General features: G+C 42.3%; 1 protein-coding gene across 4 annotated transcripts; it reads left to right on the forward strand.

Annotated features, from left to right (window-relative positions):
- The first annotated feature begins 3,798 nt into the window (after nucleotides 1–3,798).
- RNF34 (ring finger protein 34) lies at nucleotides 3,799–21,256 on the forward strand. Of its 4 annotated transcripts, none has more exons than XM_080650661.1 (8): nucleotides 3,821–3,938; nucleotides 4,480–4,580; nucleotides 6,108–6,177; nucleotides 15,672–15,893; nucleotides 16,980–17,387; nucleotides 18,464–18,556; nucleotides 19,000–19,201; nucleotides 20,301–21,256. In XM_080650661.1, the coding sequence occupies exons 3-8, from the start codon at nucleotides 6,169–6,171 to the stop codon at nucleotides 20,489–20,491; spliced, it is 1,125 nt and encodes a 374-aa protein (XP_080506787.1). In that variant the 5' UTR covers nucleotides 3,821–3,938; nucleotides 4,480–4,580; nucleotides 6,108–6,168; the 3' UTR covers nucleotides 20,492–21,256. The 4 variants fall into 4 exon arrangements, with proteins under 4 accessions (XP_080506786.1, XP_080506789.1, XP_080506787.1 ...); XM_080650662.1 differs by having other exon boundaries at nucleotides 4,480–4,542; XM_080650660.1 differs by lacking the exon at nucleotides 4,480–4,580 and having other exon boundaries at nucleotides 3,799–3,938.
- The last annotated feature ends 1,459 nt before the right edge of the window (nucleotides 21,257–22,715 follow it).

A 22,715-nucleotide genomic window follows, 5' to 3' on the forward strand; every position in this document is an offset into this window, starting at 1 on the left:
GATTTGAGTGTCAGCCAAAGCATCAAAGGTTTCAGGTTCAATTCCTGGTCAAGGGCACATACCTGAATTGTAGGCCCCATCCCCTGGTCCGGGGTATGTGTGGGCGGCAACCAACTGATGCTCACAAAGATGTTTCTCTCTCTCTTTCTCCCTTCCACGTTCTCTAAAAATCAAAGAAAAAAAAATACTCGGGTAAGGATTAATAACAATAATAATAATAATAAAATAATGTGGTCTCCAATACTTAAATCTCTACTTACTCTTGGTTGTTTCCTTTCTTTTTTGGGGGGGGGGGGTGTTTTTTCTTTTAATTGTTTTACTCTGGACACCCTCCAGCTTCATTAGCTATTTTGTTTCTCAATATTTTTATTATTATTTTTAAAATATATTTTATTGATTTTTTTACAGAGAGGAAGGAAGAGGGAGAGCAAGTTAGAAACATCAATGAGAGAGAAACATCAATCAGCTGCCTCCTGCACACCTCCTACTGGGGATCTGCCTGCAACCAAGGTACATGCCCTTGACCAGAATCGAACCTGGCACCCTTTAGTTTGCAGGCCGACGCTCTATCCATTGAGCCAAACTGGTTAGGGCAATATTTTTATTATTATCACTAGAGGCCTGGTGCACGAAATTCGTGCATGGGGGCGGAGGGGAATCCCCTCAGCCCAGCCTGCACCCTCTCCAATCTGGGACCCCTCGGGGGATGTTCCACTGCCGGTTTAGGCCTGATCCGAGGGACCGGGCCTAAACCAGCAGTCGACATCCTTCTCACAATCCTGGACCACTGGCTCCTAATTGCTCACCTGCCTGCCTGTCTGATTGCCCCTAACTGCCCTCCCCGACTCCGCAGGCCTGATCACCTCTCACTGCCTCTGTGTGCCGGCCTGATCACTCCTAACTTCCCCCTGCCCCCGCCGGCCTGGTCGCCCCACGCAGCCTGCTGTTCAGTCATTTGGCCATCCCTCTCTAACCCCCCTGCCAGCCTGGTTGTAGGCAGCCATATTGTGAGGGTGTGATGGTCAATTTACATATCACCTCTTTATTATATAGGATTATTATCACAGCTTTATTAAGATATAATTCAGCCCTAGCTGGTTTGGCTCAGTGGATAGAGTGGTGGCCTGCAGACTAAAGGGTCCTGGGTTCGATTCCGGTCAAGGGCACATGCCCGGGTTGCGGGCTAGTTCCCCATTAGGGGGCGATCCTACAGGAGGCAGCCAATCAATCATTCTCTCTCATCATTGATGCTTCTATCGCTCTTTCTCTCTGAAATCAATAAAAATATATATTTTAAAAAAGATATAATTCACATATCATACATATACAATTCACTCATTTAAATTATACAATTAAATATTTTTTGCATACTTACAGAGTTGTGTAATCATCACCACAATCAATTTTAGAACATTTTCATCACCTCCCCAAAGAAACCCTGTCCCCATTAATAGTCACTCCATTTCCACCCCACCCCCAATCCCCTCAACCCTAGGCAACTGCTACTCTACTTTTAGTCTCTATGGATTTGCCTATTCTGGACATTTCACATATATGGAATTGTGGTAAGCAGTTAGATAAGCATGAGCAGAACAAGGATGATGGGGCCAAGTACAGAAGGTCACCAGGGCCTGCTTAGCAACAAGCAAAACTGGGAAAACAAGGACCTTGCCCCCAGGGTAACCTGTCCTCCCCTAGCATATCACTGGTCATACCTTTCGTTCGGACCCTCCCCTGACCTTTCCTCCATGGTGGCATGTTTCTAGTCATGAGGGTTAGATACCCTTAGAAGAGGAACAAACAAAGAGGCCGAAAAAGCCCTTAAGCATTAAGCTCCTAGGACAATGAGGTTCTGACCCGCATCCAATACATCTAGGCCTCAGCTGTGTTTCAACTCCAGGCCCAGAAAAGCTGCAAAACCAGACAAGCAACGTCATGGCTTACATTAGGACCAGCTACATTGAGTCATGACCCCCTGCCCTGGCGCCAACTAACCAGTAGAGATCACGACCCTGAAAGGACACACCTGGAAAGCTGATGAATGTTCTACTGGGATCCTCCCGAGACCTCCGGATTAATATCCTCTGGATGGAGGGTCCAGTTTGACTCTATGGAGCACCTCCACCTGCCACCTTCTTGGCCAACAGGAGAGACTCCCGGGTACTCCCTCTGTCTACAATAACAGTTGCTTCTTGTATGTGCCCTGACCAGTGTTGTTGGAAACAACACTCCAACCAACCTAACTACTGGGCCAGGGCCAGTACTTCATTCTTATTTTGGCTAAATAACATTCCATTGTATGGCTAGACCACATTTTATTTATCCATTCATTAAATAATGGACATTAGGGATGTTTCCACTTTGGGGCTACAATAATTATACTGCATAAACATTCACGTACAAGGATTTTTTTGTGGATATTAGTTTTCATTTCTCTTGAGTTTATACCTACGAATGGAATTGCTGGGTCATATAATTACTCCATGTTTAACATTTTGAGGAACTGCCAGACTGTTTTCCAAAGCAGCTGCCCCATGTTACAGTCCCATCAGCAGTGTATTAAGGTTCCGGTTTCTCCACATCCACAACAACACTTACCTTTTTTATTTTTGCCATCCTAATTGGTATGGAGTAGTATCTCATTGTGGTTTTGATTTGCATTTTCCCTGATGGCTAATGATGTTGAGCTTCTTTTCATGTAGTTACTCATTAACTCTTGGGATAGACCTGCCAGCTTCCTTTCTAATGAGAAATATGGCTTTGTACCATTAGCAAGTTTTTACTGAGTTTCTTTGTGCCTAGATCATTAGAAGAACTAACACTCTCTTCCAGTGAAGCTCAGCGACTACTCTTACATGGTGAAGAAAGGCTTTCTTCGAATTTTTGCAAAGAGGAAAATCCAAGACTATATTGGAGAAATCTATGCTTGAAGCAAGAAAAACAAGCTAAAAATTAAGTATCATTTCAGCCTAAGTGGCGTGGCTTCGTGTTTTAACCTGACACAGTACATATAAATAAGCAAGCCTAGTACAAAGGAACACAACAGTCTTACTAGTATGTCCTTAAGACAAGTGACTCGGCATCTTCATGTCTCTTATTTAACTAAAATACTGGTTGAGTTGGAGGGAAGAGGGACGAGTGTAGGGAAACCAACTGAGTGTCACCCAGTCAAGCTGAATACTTTAATTTACTCATTTGTTCTGTTAAAAAAACACACAACTCAACCCCAAGGGCTCACCTGAATTCGCTCATTGTGCTAGAATTTGGTTGTTTTGAACATGCTCTAAAAAGAGAAGCTGGGACTTGAGAACCGTTAATTGAAATGTTTCCAATGTTTCCGCGTCTATGCGTGCGCAGCTGCCGCAGCTCACCGGACCCTCTGGTGAGGAGACCTGAGGTCATTACCGAGTGTGAGGGGCTCGAAAGTCTCGAGAGGAAATCTGAGGCCCCTGCTCTGACGGTTATAACAAAAGCCTGCAAACCTACCGGCGTTTTCAAATGTATCACGCCTCTTCCCGCCCTGGGGAACTTGACCTATAGCCAAATCTCAGCCTCACAAGTTCCTCAGGGGATCGAAAACCGCCGAGAGAAAGCCTCCCGCCACGCCCAGATCCGCCCTTAGCCGCTCAAGCCCGGATGGAGTCTTCCTCCGCCCACCCAGCTGCGCCAGAGGCCCCGCCCCATTTCCACTACTTGATTGGCTCTGGTGACCGGCCCCCCGAGTGTCTGCTTTGGATTGGTCAACTTGGCCGCCGCTCGGCGCTCTTCCCGGGGGCGCGCGGCGGTCGTGACCACGCCTCTTACGTCCGGACGCTTGGTCGCCTCAGGAGGCGCCGTAATCGCGGTCCAGAAGGAAGGAACACGTCTCTTCGAGGAGCTGTTATGGTGTTGAGTTTGCGGCGAGAGCCGACCGAGACGCGGCGGTCGCGGCCATGAAGGTGAGGGACCGGTGGAGCAGGGCAGTCCCGCCTCGTCTCTCCTATCCGGCCAGAGCGCCCGAATTGCTTTCTTTTCTCCTCGGCTGCACCTCTCCAGAGACCTCCGCTGAGGGGCGACCTGGCCGCCCGGCGTCTGGGTCCCTGACCAATCCACGACAGATATCCTGGGTTCCCTAATCTCCCCAACTCCCACAGCGCCTCCGGTCAGCAAGCCCGAGGAGCGGGGAGAGGCCGGGCGCCCCCTGCGCTCACGCCTCAGGGCTTCGTTCTGCGCCGGGCCCGGTCCGTGCCCTCGGGGGCCTGAGACAGACCCACTAGTGTTCGCCTCAGCCCTCGCGGCTTTGCCCACAGCGTGCCCTTGCCCGCCCCGAGTCCTTGAACTAACCCAACTGTCGGGAACACCACGGGACTGTCGCAGGACCAAAACTGCAGGATGAAGAGAAAAGGAGTGATGCGGGGAGCCGTGAGGCTGGGACCAGGCTAATAGGTTAGAAATGTCGCGGGCCGGGGATCCCACCCCGAAGGATTTTTTTTTTCGTAGGTTTAACATTGGGGGCCGCGACCTAAAGCGCTAGCAAACTGGATGTGTCTGCATCGCCAGTAGGTACGCAGCAAGTAATTTGACAGCTTGAGTTCTTCAAGGTGGGTGTGAGAGCGTGGGAGCATCGCTGAGTGAGAAGTTGAAGGGGAGGGGGCAGGTTCTGGCCTACTTTTGGGAGCTGAGAATTTTTCAAGAGCTCCGTGTACAACAATCAATTCAGGTATTGATTCATTTGCCGAACTCAAACCAAGTGGGATGAGTCATAAGGTGATGATACCCTTTGAGACATAAGCCGATTTCATTCATCTCAATGAAGAGGTGTGCTTGATGGGGTAAGAAAGCTAACAGAATGAGCGGCTGGCTTAGAACGACCTACACAAAGTCTCAAAGATTTACTGTGGAAGACTGATAAGGGAGTGTCAAGTAGCTAGAGAAATTCAACATATATTTTATCCAACATTTCCTATGTGTCAGGAGGGAGATATTGTTAGTAGAAGTAATTCAAAACACAATCCCACCCTTTAGAAATTTGCCAATCCAAAGGGAAGAGTATGAGAATGAAAAAAAAGTGAAACCCTCAAGAGCAAGAAAGGTTATTTCTGGCCGCAGGAAGCAAGGAAGAATTTTGCAATAGGTAACTTTTGAACGGTGTGTTAAAAGTATGAAGCTATCTTAGGAGCTTATTTTTAACTTCCAGCTTTAGTTATAAAATATTTCAATTTAGAATACTTATTAAAATGTCTAAAACTAGCTTTCTTTCTTGAAAACCATCATCTTCCCAAAATAGGGATCTATGGATAGAATGCCTCAAAGAACATCAGTATCTTTATTAGTATTAAATTTGTCCATCAAGGAACTAGATGTAGAAGGAATTAGGGACGGTCCAGTGTTGAATTTTTAAATCAAATTCTTTAAAAACAAATGTTTTTTAATGTAGGTGGAAGATACAGCTTTCTGAGTTGAAATTTTAGAAACAAAGTTTGGTGGCGGTTGAAGATGTAGAAAAAATATATTTCATGAAGCGGATCTAAATGGACTTCAATTTGAACAAGATGACATTATGAAGATACTGCATTTCATTTATGTTTTTGTGAAAACTGGATTCACAAAATTTAGGATTTGAGCTATTTATTTAATTTTGTTTTATATTGAAATTGTTTAATTGTGGGGATTTCTGGACAGGGTCAGTGATTCCAGATGTCATGGAATTCTAACATTTGAACATTCATTTAAGCAAGTACTTCCAGTGGAATTAAAATTATTTTGAAAGCAAAGCAATCAGATAAAGTACATCTTCACTCAAACCCAGGAGCAATTGGTTTTAGTGTGTGTGGAATGGGTATTTACTTTCTTCCTTTAATTTGTTTTGAAATAAGTTTTACCTCTCAAGACTCAAGTAACTATTTAACCTTAGAGTAGCATGTAATTAACTCATAAGGGATTTAAAATAAAAACAAAATCGGTGTCCTATGTTAATTTGATTTAATCCTCCATGATTTTCTATATTTATATTGATCTCAGCTTTCCTTAATTATATTAATCACGTTAATTCTTCCATGCTCAAAATGAGATATCAAGGAGAAAGTAATATGTTGACTATAATTTTCTTTCCTTTTTTTCTTTGAAAGGTGGGTGAGTGGTGCTAAGGATCAAGTATACTGTTTTAGAAAAAGAAAACAAAACCCAAACATGAGGAAGGTATGATCTCCAGCACACATTATTGTAAAACTCTATCAATGTGACCAAATGTCTTACCTAAAAATATTACATTTTTAAGATTAATATCTGTTTTTGCAACCTCCTTAATGTCCAAATGGTATGAAAAAAGAATTTAGGATGTAGGTAGATTTTCCTCCTTGGTGGTATATGGTCTGATATTTGGTCAAAAATGTAGTAGAGTTCCTTGCATATTGTTTTTCAGTTGAAGCAGCAGTTTCAATAAGAAATCCTTTCACATTTTAAGGAGCATATTTTTCTCAAGTGGCTCTAAATAGGATCAGTATTTTTGCTTATTATCTCAACTGTTTCTTTTGCTTTGCTCTAGTTCTACTGGCAAGTTTAACCCAGTGGTCGGCAAACTCAGTCAACAGAGCCAAATATCAACAGTACAACGATTGAAATTTCTTTTGAGAGCCAAATTTTTTAAACTTCTTCTAACGCCACTTCTTCAAAATAGATTCGCCCAGGCCGTGGTATTTTGTGGAAGAGCCACACTCAAGGGGCCAAGGAGCTGCATGTGGCTCGCGAGCTGCAGTTTGCTGGCCACTGGTTTAACCCAACTGAAATTGAAACTGCAAAACATTGTTTTATATTTACTGGTTTCAAGATTTGAAATATCTTTTCATATAGTTTAAACACAGGACATTGTGAATTTTAGCAAACTGAAGGTTTGGAGTTTAAAACAAAGTCTACAGTGGTTGAATTCTCTGAGGAAACTTTCACTGGTGGAAAAACTGAATCCCTGCCTAGTCTTTGTAGCTTACAACATCCAAGAAAATGTTTTTAGTTTGAAACTTGTAGAGTTATTCTTAAAATATCTGTAAAATATTACCATATTTAATTTAGAGTTGTGACAAGCAGCTCTTAGGAGGTGGCATTGTGATTACTGCTGCTTACCTAGTTTAATCAAAAGCAAATGATTTAGACTATAATTTTTGCAAAACGGAACTAGGTGTTAGAACGATGGAATCAGACTAGACCTTGGTTCAGCAACCTCAGTACTTGAGTTCTGGCTAAGAAAGTTTATTTACAAAGTCACAAGTAGAAGTGAGCCTTAGAAGAAATGGGCTTAGGAAACAAGAGGCAAAAGAAGGGTCTTGGAAAGGAAAATGTGCCTGGGGAAGGGGGTGTGGAGAAAGGGGGATGTGTTCTATAGAAAGAGGGAAGGAGGTCCCTCTCTAGAGGCACGGATCTTAGAGGAGGTCCCAATAGAATATTCTTCAACTTTCCAGGTGTGTCCTTTCAGAGTCATGGTCTTATCAATGCAGCTGGTCCTGATGTTAGCCCTGGCATCGCTTGTCAGGTTTTGCAGCTTTTCTGAGCCTGGAGCTAAAACAACTGAGGCCTGGATGTTATCCCTACGGGGTAATGTGGGTTAGTGTGTAAGGGAGTGGTTGTGCAAGGGCCTGTATTAGAGGCCACTCTTTGTCTCCTTGTTCCTCCTCCAGAAGGGTCTGCTGCATGACTATGGACATGCCAGAGGAGGAAAGGTCAGGGGACGATGCAAGCCGCATGACCAACGATATGAAAGGTCAGGGGTCCAAACCATAGTGGTTTGCTGGAGGAAGAAAGGTTACCCTGGGGCAGTAAGGTCCTTGTTTTTCCAGTTTGGCACATAGTTAGACACCCAGGGCTTACCCCCCTGGTGACTTATACTTGGCTTATCGTCTTTGCTCTGCTCATATCTTTCTAACTGCCTACCACATAATTATTTAGTTTTCTGCTGTTTTCAAACCCATTGACTCTCTCTCTCTATTTGGCTGTCATTTGATCTTCATGGAAACCTCCATAGCTTTCCTTATTTTTATTTTTATTTTTTTAAGAGTGTGAGAGAAAGAAAACATCGACTTGTTGCTCTGCTTATTCATGCATTCATTGGTTGATTCTTGTATGTGCCCTGACCAGGGAAAGAACCCGCAACCTTAGCATATTGGGACAACACTCTATAACTCATTGTAAAACTGATCCCTGAAATCAGGGCAACCTTTCTTACTCTTTTTTTTTTTTTTTAAATATATTTTATTGATATTTTACAGAGAGGAAGGGAGAGGGATAGAGAGCTAGAAACATCGATGAGAGAGAAACATCGATCAGCTGCCTCCTGCACACCTCCCACTGAGGATGTGCCCGCAACCAAGGTACATGCCCTTGACTGGAATCGAACCCGGGACCTTCAGTCCGCAGGCCGACGCTCTATCCACTGAGCCAAACCGGTTTCGGCCTTTCTTACTCTTTATTTTAGTTTGCCTGGTTACTATTACATTTGGTGGAATCATTAAAAGGCATCATATTCTAATGTATTTTGGTTTCAAAATTTGTAATAAACTTTTTGTTAATTCTTTAAATTTTGGAAGTATTTCCCACCATAGGGATTCTAAAAGCATATTAGGTTATACACACAATCAAAGACAGCTGAACCTTGAGGCCATTTGAAAACTGGCACTCTGTCAGAAAGAAGGATAGGCTGCTGCTCTTGCTTTGTTGACTGAAATGATGATTCAGAATGAGCTTATATTGTGTGAATCTGACTGAGAAATATGAGAGTGCTTATAAAATCGGTAGTCTATTATTGTTGTGGAAAAAAGTGTCACAGTCCTGCAATCTTGTCAGTCGCCTCTCATGCACCACTCCCCTCCTTTATACTCCTACCGAGGGGAGGAAATTTCTAATTCATTCTTAAGGAAGGAACAATATAGGAGGAACACTTTCAGCCTTTCTATTACCAGAGCAGTGGTTCTCAACCTTTCTGATGCCGCGACCCTTTAATACAGTTCCTCATGATGTGGTGACCCCCAACCATAAAATTATTTTCGTTGCTACTTCATAACTGTAATTTTGCTACTGTTAATGAATCGTAATGTAAATATCTGTGTTTTCCGATGGTCTTAGACTCTATAGCAGCGGTTCTCAACTTGTGGGTCGCGACCCACAGGTTGAGAACCGCTAGCAGGGTCGCCTAAGACCATCGGAAAACGCAGATATTTACATTACGATTCATAACAGTAGCAAAATTACAGTTATGAAGTAGCAACGAAAATAATTTTATGGTTGGGGGTCACCACAACATGAGGAACTGTATTAAAGGGTCACGGCATCAGAAAGGTTGAGAACCACTGTACCAGAGGGAAAAAAAGCAGTTTTTAGGTTGGTGAGTTTTAGCAAATGAACTACACATGCTTTAGCTCAGTCTTTCCTGGGACTTGTCTGATCTGTCTTCCTGTGAGGGATGGCAGTTTGGTCAACTAGATGGTAAGCTGCTGTTGGTCAGCTGGGGTGTCCTATTATCAAGACCAATTGGCTGCAGAGCTAAAGTCATGTTCTCCAATTGGTGTTATCTTCTATAATAATAAAAGCATAATATGCTAATTAGACCGGACAGTCGAATGACCTTCCGGATGTCCTTCCAGATGACCTTCCAGACAAAGCTGAGGCTGCGAGGGCTGAGGCAAGCCACCACAGCTGTGAGGGCCGAGCCCTTTGCACAAATTTTGTGCATCGGGCCTCTAGTTAGTAAGCAAACATTTAAATTTGTTTGTCTTATTTTTTAACTAGAGGCCCAGTGCACGAAGTTTGTGTACTCTGGTGGGGGGGCCCCTCAGCCTGGCCTGCGCCCTCTCGCAGTCCGGGAGCCCTCAGGGGGTGTCCCTAGCGCTCCTGCGGAGGGAGAGGCTCCCACCACTGCCACTGTGCTTGTCAGCCGTGAGCCTGGCTTCTGACTGAGCGGCGCTACACCTGTGGGAGTGCACTGTCCACCAGGGGGCAGCTTCTGCATTGAGTGTCTGCCCCCTGATGGTCAGTGCACATCATATCGACCAGTTGTTCCACCATTAGTCCGAAACCAGCTCTCTGACATCACCTGAGGGGTCCTAGATTGTGAGAGGGCGCAGGCCAGGCTGAGGGACCCCACTGGTGCACGATTGGGACGTGGGAGGTTGGCCAGCCAGGGAGGGACTGCGGGAGGGCTCCAGAGCTTGTCTGGCCTGTCTCCCTCAGTCCCAATCTGCTGGACCCCAGCAGCAAGCTAACCTACCAGTTGGAGTGTCTGTCCCCTGGTGGTCAGTGCATGTCATAGCGAGTGGTTGAGCATATCATTAGCACATTACACTTTGATTGGTTGAATGGCCAACTGGACGACCAGACACAGCATATTAGGCTTTTATTATATAGGATTAGTTCCAAATTAGGAGTGAAAAAAAAGGTAGTGTTATTGGCCCTCAAAAATCTTAGAGCAGCCCTAACTGGTTTGGCTCAGTGAATAGTGCGTCGGCCTGTGCACTGAAGGGTCCCAGGTTCTATTCCGGTCAAGGGCACATGCCTGGGTTGTGGGCTAAGTCCCTGGTGGGGGCGTGCAGGAGGCAGCAGATCAATGACTCTCATCATTGATGTTTCTCTCTCCCTCTCCCTTCCTCTCTGAAAGCAATAAAAATATATTTAAAAATAAATCTTGGAGCAATGGCTTTGAGGGAAAAAACACACCAAAACTGGCATTGGGTGTCAGAATAACATGAGGAGATCTAGGTGTCTGGCAGTCCAGATAGGAGGCTGTGGAATTTAATCACTTACTAGGCCCATGTAAGTTTTTTAACATGATACCTGGTTCTTAACTGATATAAGCAAGGCCATGGTCCCAAGGATAATCTATTCCGGAACAATTTTGGCTGAAGGGGTTGTGTAGAAAAGGGATCATCAAAGAAAAACCATTTGTTTTCAGTAGTTGTTGATGACTAGAAAATAAATTGTAAACATAGCTAAATTCCTTGAGCTAGAAGTTTTGTGCCAAGCATAGGAATATGTACATGGATTTCGCTATCTTGTTTTGAACTACATTCTTGTATTTTTTTTTATATATATTTTATTGATATTTTACAGAGAGGAAGGGAGAGGGATAGAGAGCTAGAAACATTGATGAGAGAGAAACATCGATCAGCTGCCTCCTGCACACCTCCCACTGGGGATGTGCCCGCAACCAAGGTACATGCCCTTGACCGGAATCGAACCCGGGACCCTTCAGTCCGCAAGCCGACGCTCTATCCACTGAGCCAAACCGGTTTCGGCTGAACTACATTCTTGATCAAGGGAGGAAATGTTGCCAACTTTACAGATTATTGTTCTTCCTAACCTCTTGGATTCATCTAGTTTAGCCTATAGAGTCTTGCTCTCAACCCTGGTCCCAAATAGGATTTAGAATTTTTAGTCACATAAGCCCAGATCATAGCTTTAGTTTTCAGAGATCCAGACTTTGGCTTCATTCATGGAAGGGTAATAGTTATTGTTTGTTTTGTTTTTGTTTGTTTGAAAGCAAATAAAAGGTGGATGGTGACCCCTACTTAAGCAATACACCTCTTTGGAATTGAGGCAGAGCAACAACTCGGTGAATTTACTAAAAATTCAAAAGCCAAAGGTCTGTGCCTTGTGTACTGTCTGGAAATTGGGTTTGCTCAGAAAATCTACAAGGAAATGTAGTAGTTTGGGAAAAGCTTCAAGCTTGCTACTAAAAGATGAGCAGAGAGTGAATTTAAAAAAATAAGGGAATGCAGGAGGAAGATCTTAGAGGATAGGGAAGACAGAATAGAACTTGGGTCTCTAAAGCTTTTAAAGGAAGGGTGCAAAAGGGGAAGCTTTTTTGCTATTACCCTACCAGATATGGTAACTGGGGAAAGAAAGGTACTTGGAATAAAACTAGTGACTGAGCTGCCCCAGCCGGGTGGCTCTTGTTTATGACTTTCATTCCTGGTCAGGGCACATACCTAGGTTGCACGTTTGATCCCCAGTTGGAGTACGTACGGGAGGCAACTGATCCATGTTTCTTTCTCTCTCCCTTCTTCTCTCTCTAAAAAGTCCATAAATATATCCTCTGGTCAGGATTAAAAACAAACAAACTGGTGACTGAGGCTTCCACTGTTTCAAATTTCAGACCTTTCAAGAAGGCTGGAGTGTTGCAAATTCTACTGTCAGAGGCTAACGGTATATGTAGGCAGATTTACCCTCAGGATGTGCTAAGAGTATTATTGGGAGATTATTTTCTTATTGGGAGATTTTGTCCAAATTTGAGTTCACAGATCTAATGAGACCAAAACCTAGATTTTTCAGTGTTTCCTCTTTCCCTCTGCTCTGATTTTTGGTTGAGTTGTACCAAGTAAGAGGATGTAGCAACATATTTTTGCCTGTCTGTTTTTAAATTTTTATTTTATGATGACGTAGCCAAAAGAAGATAGAAGTGATCTTTTCATTATTTTCCCTTCTGGTGAATGAAGAGGAAATTCCATTCCCTTTATAGAAACATGAGGAATGGGACAAAATTATTACCCTCCAATATTATTGTCTACACAGAGATTCCACCTGTTTTCCCAAAGTAAACTCTTCTATTCTCTTCACCATAGCTGTGAACATTTTCAGCCTAGAATTTTAATGATCATGGTTTGGAAATTCGTATTCTGTAACTTATTATACAACTGATTTCTGAAAGAACACAATGTGTGGCAGTGCTGATTTTAAAAGGGAGTATTATTTAGATTTGAGATTTTTAACCTGCTAGGTCAGAGTCATTTTTTGCCTTTATTATTTTTTCTCATCAAAACAATTTGAACTTTCTGGGTAGCATGAAATTTTTAAAAAATTTTACATTGCCGTTCAAGAGTAAATATAAAGAAACCTTTTACATACTTATTTATCAGAGTCATGATGGCAGAACTATAGATGCAGTGGAAAAAGTTCTGTCCACAAGGAACATTTACTGGAGTTGGAAAGACAACATCCTCCAGAAATCAGAACAGGGATAAAAGCTAATATAGCTGTTTAATTGTTTAGTAGTTAGGTTAGCAGGAAGCTGAAGCTTTTCAAAAACTTTACTTCTTTAAATTTCTGGAATGAAGAAAAGTTTATTCTGGTGGTATAGTCTACACTTGAGTTATGTATAACTCCCCCAAAATGTTATTTACAAATTAAAATTTTTAAAACAACATTTTACTTGTTTTAAGAGCTTACCATTTAAAAAAAAATAAAAAGAGCTTACCTTTGAAAGCACTGTAGATGGAATTCTCGTAAAAGAATACTCAACTTTAGCGCTGGCTGGTGTGGCTATGTTGGTTGGAGTGTTATTCACACCAGAGGGTGGTGGGTTCGATTCCCAATCAGGGCACTTACTAGCGTTCTATCCCTGGTTAGGGCGAGTGCGGGAGGTGGCCCGATGGATGTTTTCTCTCTCACATGGGTTTTTCTCTTTCCCTCTCTCTAAAATCAATTTAAAAAGAATACTCACTTTAAATGAACTGTTAGTAAATCTGGATTTTCATCCTTTTATGTTTAAGCAAACCATGACTCCAGAGCAGTGGTCGGCAAACCGCCACTCGCGAGCCACATGCGGCTCTTTGGCCCCTTGAGTGTGGCTCTTCCACAAAATACCACGGCCTGGGCGAGTATATTTTGAAGAAGTGGCATCAGAAGAAGTTTAAGTTTAAAAAATTTGGCTCTCAAAAGAAATTTCAATCGTTGTACTGTTGATATTTGGCTCTGTTGACTAATGAGTTTGCCAACCACTGCTCTAGAGTATATATTTAAAGGTATGAACTATTAACTATAATTTAACCAGACTTTTAAAGGCATCACTGTTTCTTGAGAATTACAGGGTATGAAGCTATATAGTACTTAAGTCAGTGACCCTGATACTTAAGACTGTTCGAATCTTGTATTGTGGTTTTTTACTACTTTACCTTCTCCTTTCCCTATATTTAATATAACATACTAGAGGCCTGATGCACGAAATTCGTGTTAGGGTAGGCCTTCACAGCCCCCGCTGCCTCTTGCCCTCTCGGCCCCAGCTGCCTCCATCCGGAAGGTCATCTGGAAGGTTGTCTGGATGGTTGTTCTGCTGTTCGGTTAGTCAGTCGATTTGCATATTACACTTTTGTTATTATAGATTACTTCTGGGTAGTAGCAAGAATAGTATGATCCTTCTATAGCATCCCAAATAGTCTTTTAAAATTGTTTAAAAAAAGTTTTTAAAGAACTTGTTAGACAAACAGTGAATGTTTGAACAAGTTAGATAAATAAATGAACTATGCCAGGTCATGTGCTGCCATCTTAACGCATAAGATCTCACCTAACTGGACTTCTATTACCTATCACTTATCCAGAGTCTACAATATGCTTTAGAATTAGGTCAAGGGACAAACATTGGTTCCAAACATCATAGCTTTTCTACTTTAAGCATGGGAAAATACCTTGAGCTCTCACTGAAAAAAATATGTCTATATATTTCTAACAAGCTTGGTTATTGGGTTTCTGAGTCTGCAGTAAAAAAGGAGACAGATTACTAGGTAGGTATAGTGATAGCAGTTTGTGGTTCACAGAAAGGGAAGAGATGAAAGAAAAAAGACATAAAAGGCAGTACATTACTTTCAGGCCATTTAGTGGAGTGGCAGATAGCCCATACATTTTGTGTTCAGTATTTTCAGTTTGAAAGGTAGAATAGCCCTCACTGGTTTTGCTCAGTGGTTAGTGTTGGCCCTCGGACTGAAGGGTCTTCGGTTCGATTCCCGATCAAAGGCATGTACCTGGGTTGCAGGTTCAATCCCAGGCCCTGGTCAGGGGTGGGTGGGGTAGGTAGGCAACCAATGGATGTGTCTCTCTCACATAGATTTTTCTCCCCCCGCTTCTTCCCTTTCACTCTCTCACTAAAAATAATTGAAAAAATTGTTCTCAGGTGAGCATTAACAACAACAAAAGGTAGAATAACTGCTTTTAAAAAATATTTTACTTAATGTCCAATTAATATATTCATTTTAAAGATTTTGGGAAGTAGAGAAAAACTCAAGAAAATAAATTATACAAAGATACATTAAAAACTTAAAAGAGCTTCATTCAGTTGGCATTTTGATGTTTTCCCAGTCATTTTTTTAATAAAAAATTTATGCCATGTTTATTATGCCCAGCTACAAATGAGAACGGAAGTTTAATGAAATTAACTAATTTGAATTTATATTCTTTCTGCTAAATGATAGCTGGCAAAATCTGTCTCAGCACATAGAAAAAATGGGTAGTTTTTATGATTATCCCCAATGGAAAATATTCTTTTCAAATACCAGAAAGTTATCTTTCCAAATAGCTTAAAATTTTGACACTTTAAAGAATAATCTCAGCTCTAGCTGGTTTGGCTCAATGGATAGAGCGTTGGCCTGCAAACTGAAGGGTCCCGGGTTCAATTCTGCACTCAAGGGCATTTGCCCGGGTTGCGGGCTCCATCCCCAGTAGTGGGTGTGCATGAGGCAGTTGATCAGTGATTCTCTCTCATCATTGATGTTTCTATCTCTCTTCCTCTCCCTTCCTCTCTGAAATCAATAAAAATAAAAATTTAAAGAATAATCTCAAAGTTATTTAAGGCAAACATACCTCTCCAGAATGGCATTCCCTGAGGATCTCAGAGAGCCCAGGTTCCACTTAGCTTTAATCTGGTTCCTTCTTATATTCCTTTCTAGGCGGGTGCCACATCTATGTGGGCTTCATGCTGTGGACTCCTGAATGAAGTCATGGGAACTGGAGCTGTCAGGGGCCAGCAGGCAGGATTCGCCGGAAGCACCGGTCCATTCAGATTTACGCCAAATTCTGATTTTTCCACTACTTACCCACCAGCACCTACAGAAGGGCCTAATATAGTTTGCAAAGCCTGTGGACTTTCATTTTCAGTCTTCAGAAAGAAGGTGAGTTAAATTATATATTATCTACAAAAGACATCAGAATTCTTGATTGTATGTAATTTTGAATATTAATATTTATTTTTTTTTTAAATACCAAAAAGTTAGTCCTATTAATCATTTCCCATTTAGGAAAGTACTCAGTTGGAGGGACTAAATGACTGTTCAAGTTTTCTGACTAGACATTGTTACTTGTCATGTTGCTCAGGCATCCTTTCTCCTGAACTTTGACCTGTTTGTACACCTTGATTCTTCCTAATGATGCTTATGTTCTGAAGCTACAGTTTTGTTCAGAGATGATTTACTATATATACTCTGATCTCAAGTTTCAAAAAAATGTATCCCTAACCATATTCTTAACTCAAGTGAAGAAATAAATGTAAGTATTAAGGTAACTACTGTTCAACATAAAACACTTGGGTTAAAGTTGTTCTTTCTGAGAACCATCATACAATGGTTCTCACAATCTTTGATTTTCAATTCAGTCCTTTAAAATACTTAAGGAACAAGGTATTAGCTTGTGGGAACAATGCACCAAGTGGAAATGACCACATCTTAGTGTCTACTTTAAGTTTTGCCATTGAAATGGCTTTGACTGTGATTAAGGCTGTGTAGGGTAAAGATTACTGCATTAGTGGGGTCCTCTGTTCGCTTGGATTGATCTTGAGAGATCAGTTGCCTTTCTCTTTCCTTGTGTTATGCGCACCCACCTCCCCCGCTTCTCTTTAAATGGAAATTGTTCACATAAAAAAAGTTTGTGGTTGTGCTTTCTGCTCCATGTGGTTCCAGACAGCTCTGCTCTGCTAATTACATGTTTGCCCCAAGGGGTGGAAAGGTTTTAATTCATTAACACAAGAGTGTGTGTGTTGTTATTTTTTAAGGGCTGTATTTGAACTTCTGTGAATCCAAACTGCCTTGGCAGTGACTGTTCTTTATTTTCATGGCTTAACACCTGTGAGAATAGTCTGGTGCCACAGAACCCTTCATAAGAATTAGACTTAATGTTAAAAGAAGGCAAAAAGAAAGAAAACTAGTACTTTCACAAGGGGTCATAGCTGGCTATCATTAAATGCTTCTTTTCTGTTTCTTCAGCACATATGTTGTGACTGCAAGAAGGATTTTTGCTCCGTTTGCTCAGTTTTACAAGAAAATCTTCGTAGATGTTCCACCTGTCACTTATTACAAGAGACGGCCTTTCAGCGCCCTCAGTTAATGCGACTGAAAGTGAAGGATCTGCGGCAGTATCTCATTCTTAGAAACATACCCATTGATACCTGTCGAGAGAAAGAAGACTTGGTAGATTTAGTGCTGTGCCACCATGGGCTGGGCTCTGAGGACGACCTGGACACCAGCAGTCTGAATTCCTCAAGGTCCCAGAATTCTAGTTTTTTTACACATTCATTTTTTTCAAGCTACACAGCCCCCTCTGCTACCATGTCTTCATTTCAGGGAGAACTAATGGGTAGAGACCAGACCTTAGGATCTGGAGCCTTGGCACAGGTATGATTGGTAATTACCCTAAGGGCCTGGCATGTCTACTCTTGGTGGGGTCTTTAGAGGTTGATGCCTCCTTGTGGGAGCAGAGGTTCCACACACTGCTGAACTTTGCACTTAACAAGCCTCCTGATGTGAGTTTCCAAGCTTAGGTGCTAGGTGGCCCCAAAGTCAGCTATTTGAAGGGCCCTAAATAACTCATCAGTTTCTTGACCTTAGTTACCCCAGTTTCCCTATCTTATATAGTGAAATAATGACTGTGAAAAGTCGTATATAAACATTTGTAAGACTGTGTTAGTGACCATGGAAACAGTAGTGTAAGTTAACCTAATGCCCAGTTGCCTTGCTGCAGTAAAAGTATCCTAATTTGGATCATGGGAAAGAACCATTGAATTAGTGAACAAATGTGGTTATTAGTTAATTTCAAAGTACCAGTGCAGAATACTCTCCCAGTGAGGTAGAATATTTGACTGTTGTAGAGCTATGGTCAAGAAAAAGAGAAAGATATGAAAGAAGGTATATAAATCAAATGGATTTCTGTCCTTCCTAAAGAGAAGAGTGCCTCTGACTGTTGAGGAATTTCTAAAAACTAGAACTAGCATCAGCCATCAGTGAAGAAGTCTAGAAACCATTCTTTGGAATTAGTATCGAGATCTTTCAGATCATACCCCTGACACTTGCGCTGATCTTAGAGCTTTAGTTTCTATTATATCTTAGAGGCTTAAACCTGCTATATGTAGGCAGATCCTTTGATAATGACTCAGTGCTTATGGCTTTGGCCTATGGTCCCATGATGGGGCTGTCCTCAAGGGGTTCTAGTTAGGTTTTATAAATTCACATATACCTAGGAATTTGGCTTTTGAGATAATTTTACGGAAGTGAAGTTATTGATAAAATCATGTAGGGCCCAACTCTTTGGAAGGGGCAGAAGCATTCAGCATCCAAAGAAGTCATGGGATATTCCCATTGTTGGGGGCATTCTTGGGGAAGGTCTGTGGAAAGATTTACTCCAATGATAAAGATGGGTTGATACTGTCAGGAAAAGGTGATTTCTGACATAACCAGATCCATTATGCATATAGGTACAAAGTGAAATAGCATCAGCAAACACAGAAGATGATGATGATGATGATGATGATGACGACGACGATGAAGAAGACAACTTGGAGGAAGGGGTGAGAGCTCCTATAAAATTTGGTTTCCTGACATGTCAACCTGGCAGGCAGGAAAAGGCCCATGTACACTTGCTGATTAGCAGAGGATATTTATTCAGGTTTGAATGTAGCACAATATATAACTAGAGGCCCAGGGCATGAAATGGTGCACAGGTAGGGACCCTAGGCTTGACTGGTGATCAGGACTGGTCGGGGCCTTCCTTCATTCTGCGCCGCCCCCTGGTGGTCAGCACACATCATAGCGAGCAGTCGAACTCCCAAGGGGACAATTTGCATATTATTAGCCTTTTATGATATAGGATACTTTAAGGACTGATAAGAAATCTGGGAAGAATATCTAGGGCCAGTGATAACTGTAGGGTGAGGAGAACATGTCATTTTCCTTGCTGTAGGAGGTCTGAATTGGTAGGAACAGAGGTAATAGAAGTGCTGTATAATTTCAGGCACCTGGCCTCTCCAAGAAGAGACTGAGAGCTTCGCTGTCTGACCTGTCAAGCCTTGAAGATGTAGAAGGGATGAGTGTGCGCCAGCTGAAGGAAATCCTGGCTCGGAATTTTGTCAACTATTCTGGCTGTTGTGAAAAATGGGAGCTGGTAGAGAAAGTAAACCGCTTATACAAAGAGAATGAAGAGAACCAAAAGTCATGTAGGTTTCTTTTTTCCTATTTCCCCTGTAGTATATCCTTCCTAAAGCTTTAGAAGCTGGGCTGTTTCTGTTACAAGTCAAATTTATTTCTGTGACAATGTTTATTTCTCTTAAATCCAGGGATTACTGGCATTTTCAACCTTGAATTATTGTCCTTCCAAACCATATTCATGATCCTCATTGATCCTTACTGTGACTTGAAGAAATGGAAGCCTCAACATCTATAACTCTAGGGCCAAATCTCAGGCTGTGAACTTAAAAATTTTTAATCCTCACCCAAGGATATGCTTATTGATTTTAGAGAGATGGGGAGAGGGAGAGAGAGAGAGAGAGAACGAGAACAAGAACATGGATTGGTTGCCTTCCATATGTGACCTGACTGGGGATTGATCCCACAGCCTTTTGGTATACGATGATGACGCTCCAGTCATACCAGTCATGGCAGGCAGGCTAACTTTTAGAATTTATTTAGCGCCTTTCTTATTCAGATTCTTGATTTTCTCAATACCTAATCTGGACCACAGAGCCAGAAAAGGCCCACAACCCTTTTCAGTTACAGTTCAGCAGTACCAGGGTGGCCAGAAACATAGGTGGCTTTTGAGATGCTTCCAAGGCTGGAGTCTGGGGCTTCTTCCAACTACAGGCTACTTGATGTACAACTCTTCATAACTTCACTATGGAAATAAACTTTTCGTGCTGAGATGAGGCCCCAGACACTGCAACTTTCCCAAGTTGGAAGTGGGTTGAAAATTCCAAGGGTGTTCTAACTCCAAGGCCCATATTAAGGACAACCTAGGTTTCCTCATTTTTATTTACAGAAGCAATCCTCACAAAACCTGGAATTATATAGATTAAAATAGAATTAAATAGCTAATATTTGTTGAGCACTTCATACCTGGTCCTAAGCTAAGCATTTCTCATTTATTCTCACAAAACTCTACCAGGTGTAGGCATTAATATTGCCAACTCTAGTGGAGGGAAGTGCAGAGAAGTTGGGATTATTTCTTACTGCAGGATCGTGCTGTGTCTATTGTGGTCGGTCACTCAGGTGGCTGCTCAGCCTATCAGGCGGCAGTTCTAGCTCTCTGTTGCCTTTCAGATGGCGAGCGGCTGCAGCTGCAGGAAGAGGAAGATGACAGCCTGTGCCGGATCTGCATGGATGCCGTCATCGACTGCGTCCTGCTCGAGTGTGGGCACATGGTCACCTGCACCAAGTGCGGCAAGCGCATGAGTGAGTGTCCCATCTGCCGACAGTATGTGGTGCGCGCTGTGCACGTGTTCAAGTCCTGAAGTAGACGCTCTCCCCGACAGGACATTCGCCCCCAGGCTTGAACCCAGACATTTCAGTGCACAGAAGGGACTGGAAACTTACTGTTCAAAAGTTGAAGTTATTTTTAAAAATTATTTTCACTACTAACTGGGAACAAAGATTCATCCTAAGTTACGGCAACATTGGTCCATGCCATATGCCTGTCAGCCTGTGAACATGCTGTTTCCCAGGTTCAGCCTGGCTTCATCACACATCTGTGATCAGTAACTGCTGAAGTCAGACTGCTTATGGCATCAGCTACTCTCCCTTTGAAGACATTTATCTTCTCTTCTCCGTTCTCCTGTTTTTAACTTAAATTACTCAGATGTTTGAAACTTCTGTTCTGTTTGGATGAGATCACTGTCCACAACTGACTAACATGGTACATGCTGAGCAGTGGCACCTCTGAATGTTCACTTTATTAGTCATGGATATTTTAAATGCTACTATTTGATGAATGTAAGTTTCCACATTGTTGCTATTTCTGAATTTAAATTTCATTGAGAACACTGACATCCTTCTATATAGTCAACTGCCAGGGCCTTAGAGACTAATAAACATGTCCATTTCTGTTCAGGTACAGCTTTTTATAGCAAGGGCTGCATCTAGCTTCTTCACTAGAGAAAAGTGTGTGTTAAATTCTTTACTAATGTGTAATTGGTTTACAGTTTTGTATAGTGAAAGTGTATTTTCAGTGCTACTGCTAGCTAATTTGAACTTTAGGAATAAAATTAGATTTTCAAAAATGCTTTTCTTTACGTTATCCTTAGTTTCTAATTCACTTGGTACAGTGTGAATGGGTATCTGCACCTGGTCTAGCTCCCCCCCTTTTTAAAATCCTCACCCGAGGACATTTTTCCATTGATTTTAGAGTGGAATAGAGAGGGAAAGACAGAAACATTGATTGGTTGCCTCCTGCACACGTCCTGACCAGGGCCCAGACCAGGGAGGAGCCTGCAACGAGGCATGTGCCCTTGACCAGAATCAAACCCATGATCCTTTCGTCCGCAGGCCAACGTTCTATCCACTGAGCCAAACCACCTGGGCTGTAGCTCCCTTCTTAAGAGCCCAGGGTGGGTGTCGTTGTGGTTCACACTAACCAGCATAAGCAGGTCATTGCCTCCCTACAGAAGCCATAAAACTCGGCACCTGCTGAAGCTTTAGGAGCACTTACCTTGCCTTACTGTGAGACAGTGAACTCCAGAAATTCAGCCTTCCCCACAAATTGGGAAGTCTTCAAATCCAGGCCAGCCCTCAATAGCAAGCACATTTAGAAGCTGAGCAGTAGGTGCTGGTTTGTCTAAGGTTAAATTAGAAAAGTGAGATTTATTTGCACATAGTCTCTGCTTAAAACAACTTATTTAATGATTTCCTCTTGGATTTATATAAGTTTCAAATGCTTGTTTTTAGCAAAAGGATAAAAACTTAATGGAGGATCTTTTTAAGTAGTGTTTTAAAGTCACCTTGGTTTAGTGAGAAGCCAACAAATTTTTACCCTAACAGGCTTGACACTTGGAATAACTGGATTACAAGGTACTAACTTGTTTGGCAAAAAGCAAACATTTCTCTCTGAAGTCTGCATTTTATAGCTGGCATACCATGCCTCTTGAAGTTAAATTTCTGAATATATATCAGATGGATAAAATTCTGAAAGTCCAAAACAGAATACAATGACATCTCCTTGTCCCTGTCCTCACAGTGTAAAAGGATGGCACTTGATGCTTTAGAGGAGTCACGGTGTCTTCCTTTGTAAACACAAGGTTTCCTAGAGGAAGAAGGGAAGGAGCCTCTCTTTCCTGGGTTCTTAGCCGTGATCTAACACAGGAAGCACCACCTCTGGTTTATGTTACTCTCATTACATCATCAGATATGTTGTATGGGCTCAGAGCAGCTGTTTGCAAGCAGCTAGCTCAGCCTGGCCTCATCTAAAGCTCATTTTTAAATGACAGGTCTGTACAGAGATTGGGTGCCGGGGTAAAATCTCAGCTGGATTTTTCAGTGTACATGGGAGGGAGCTCACCTGTTAAAACCACTATGGCAACCTGCCTCAACGCTGTGTCTTGGCTCTGTGGTTTGTCCCTAATGGTAGCTACGGATTCCCAGCTCTGGAACCTCCTCTCAGCAAGCCTGGGTGCTCCCAGAAACGTTATAGGACAATCAGGGGCCTCTTAACACAGGGCTGTTTACCTGAAAAACACCATGTTC

Source organism: Plecotus auritus, assembly GCF_963455305.1.
Source record: "Plecotus auritus genome assembly, chromosome: 13".
In the NCBI taxonomy this organism is placed as follows: Eukaryota; Metazoa; Chordata; class Mammalia; order Chiroptera; family Vespertilionidae; genus Plecotus; species Plecotus auritus.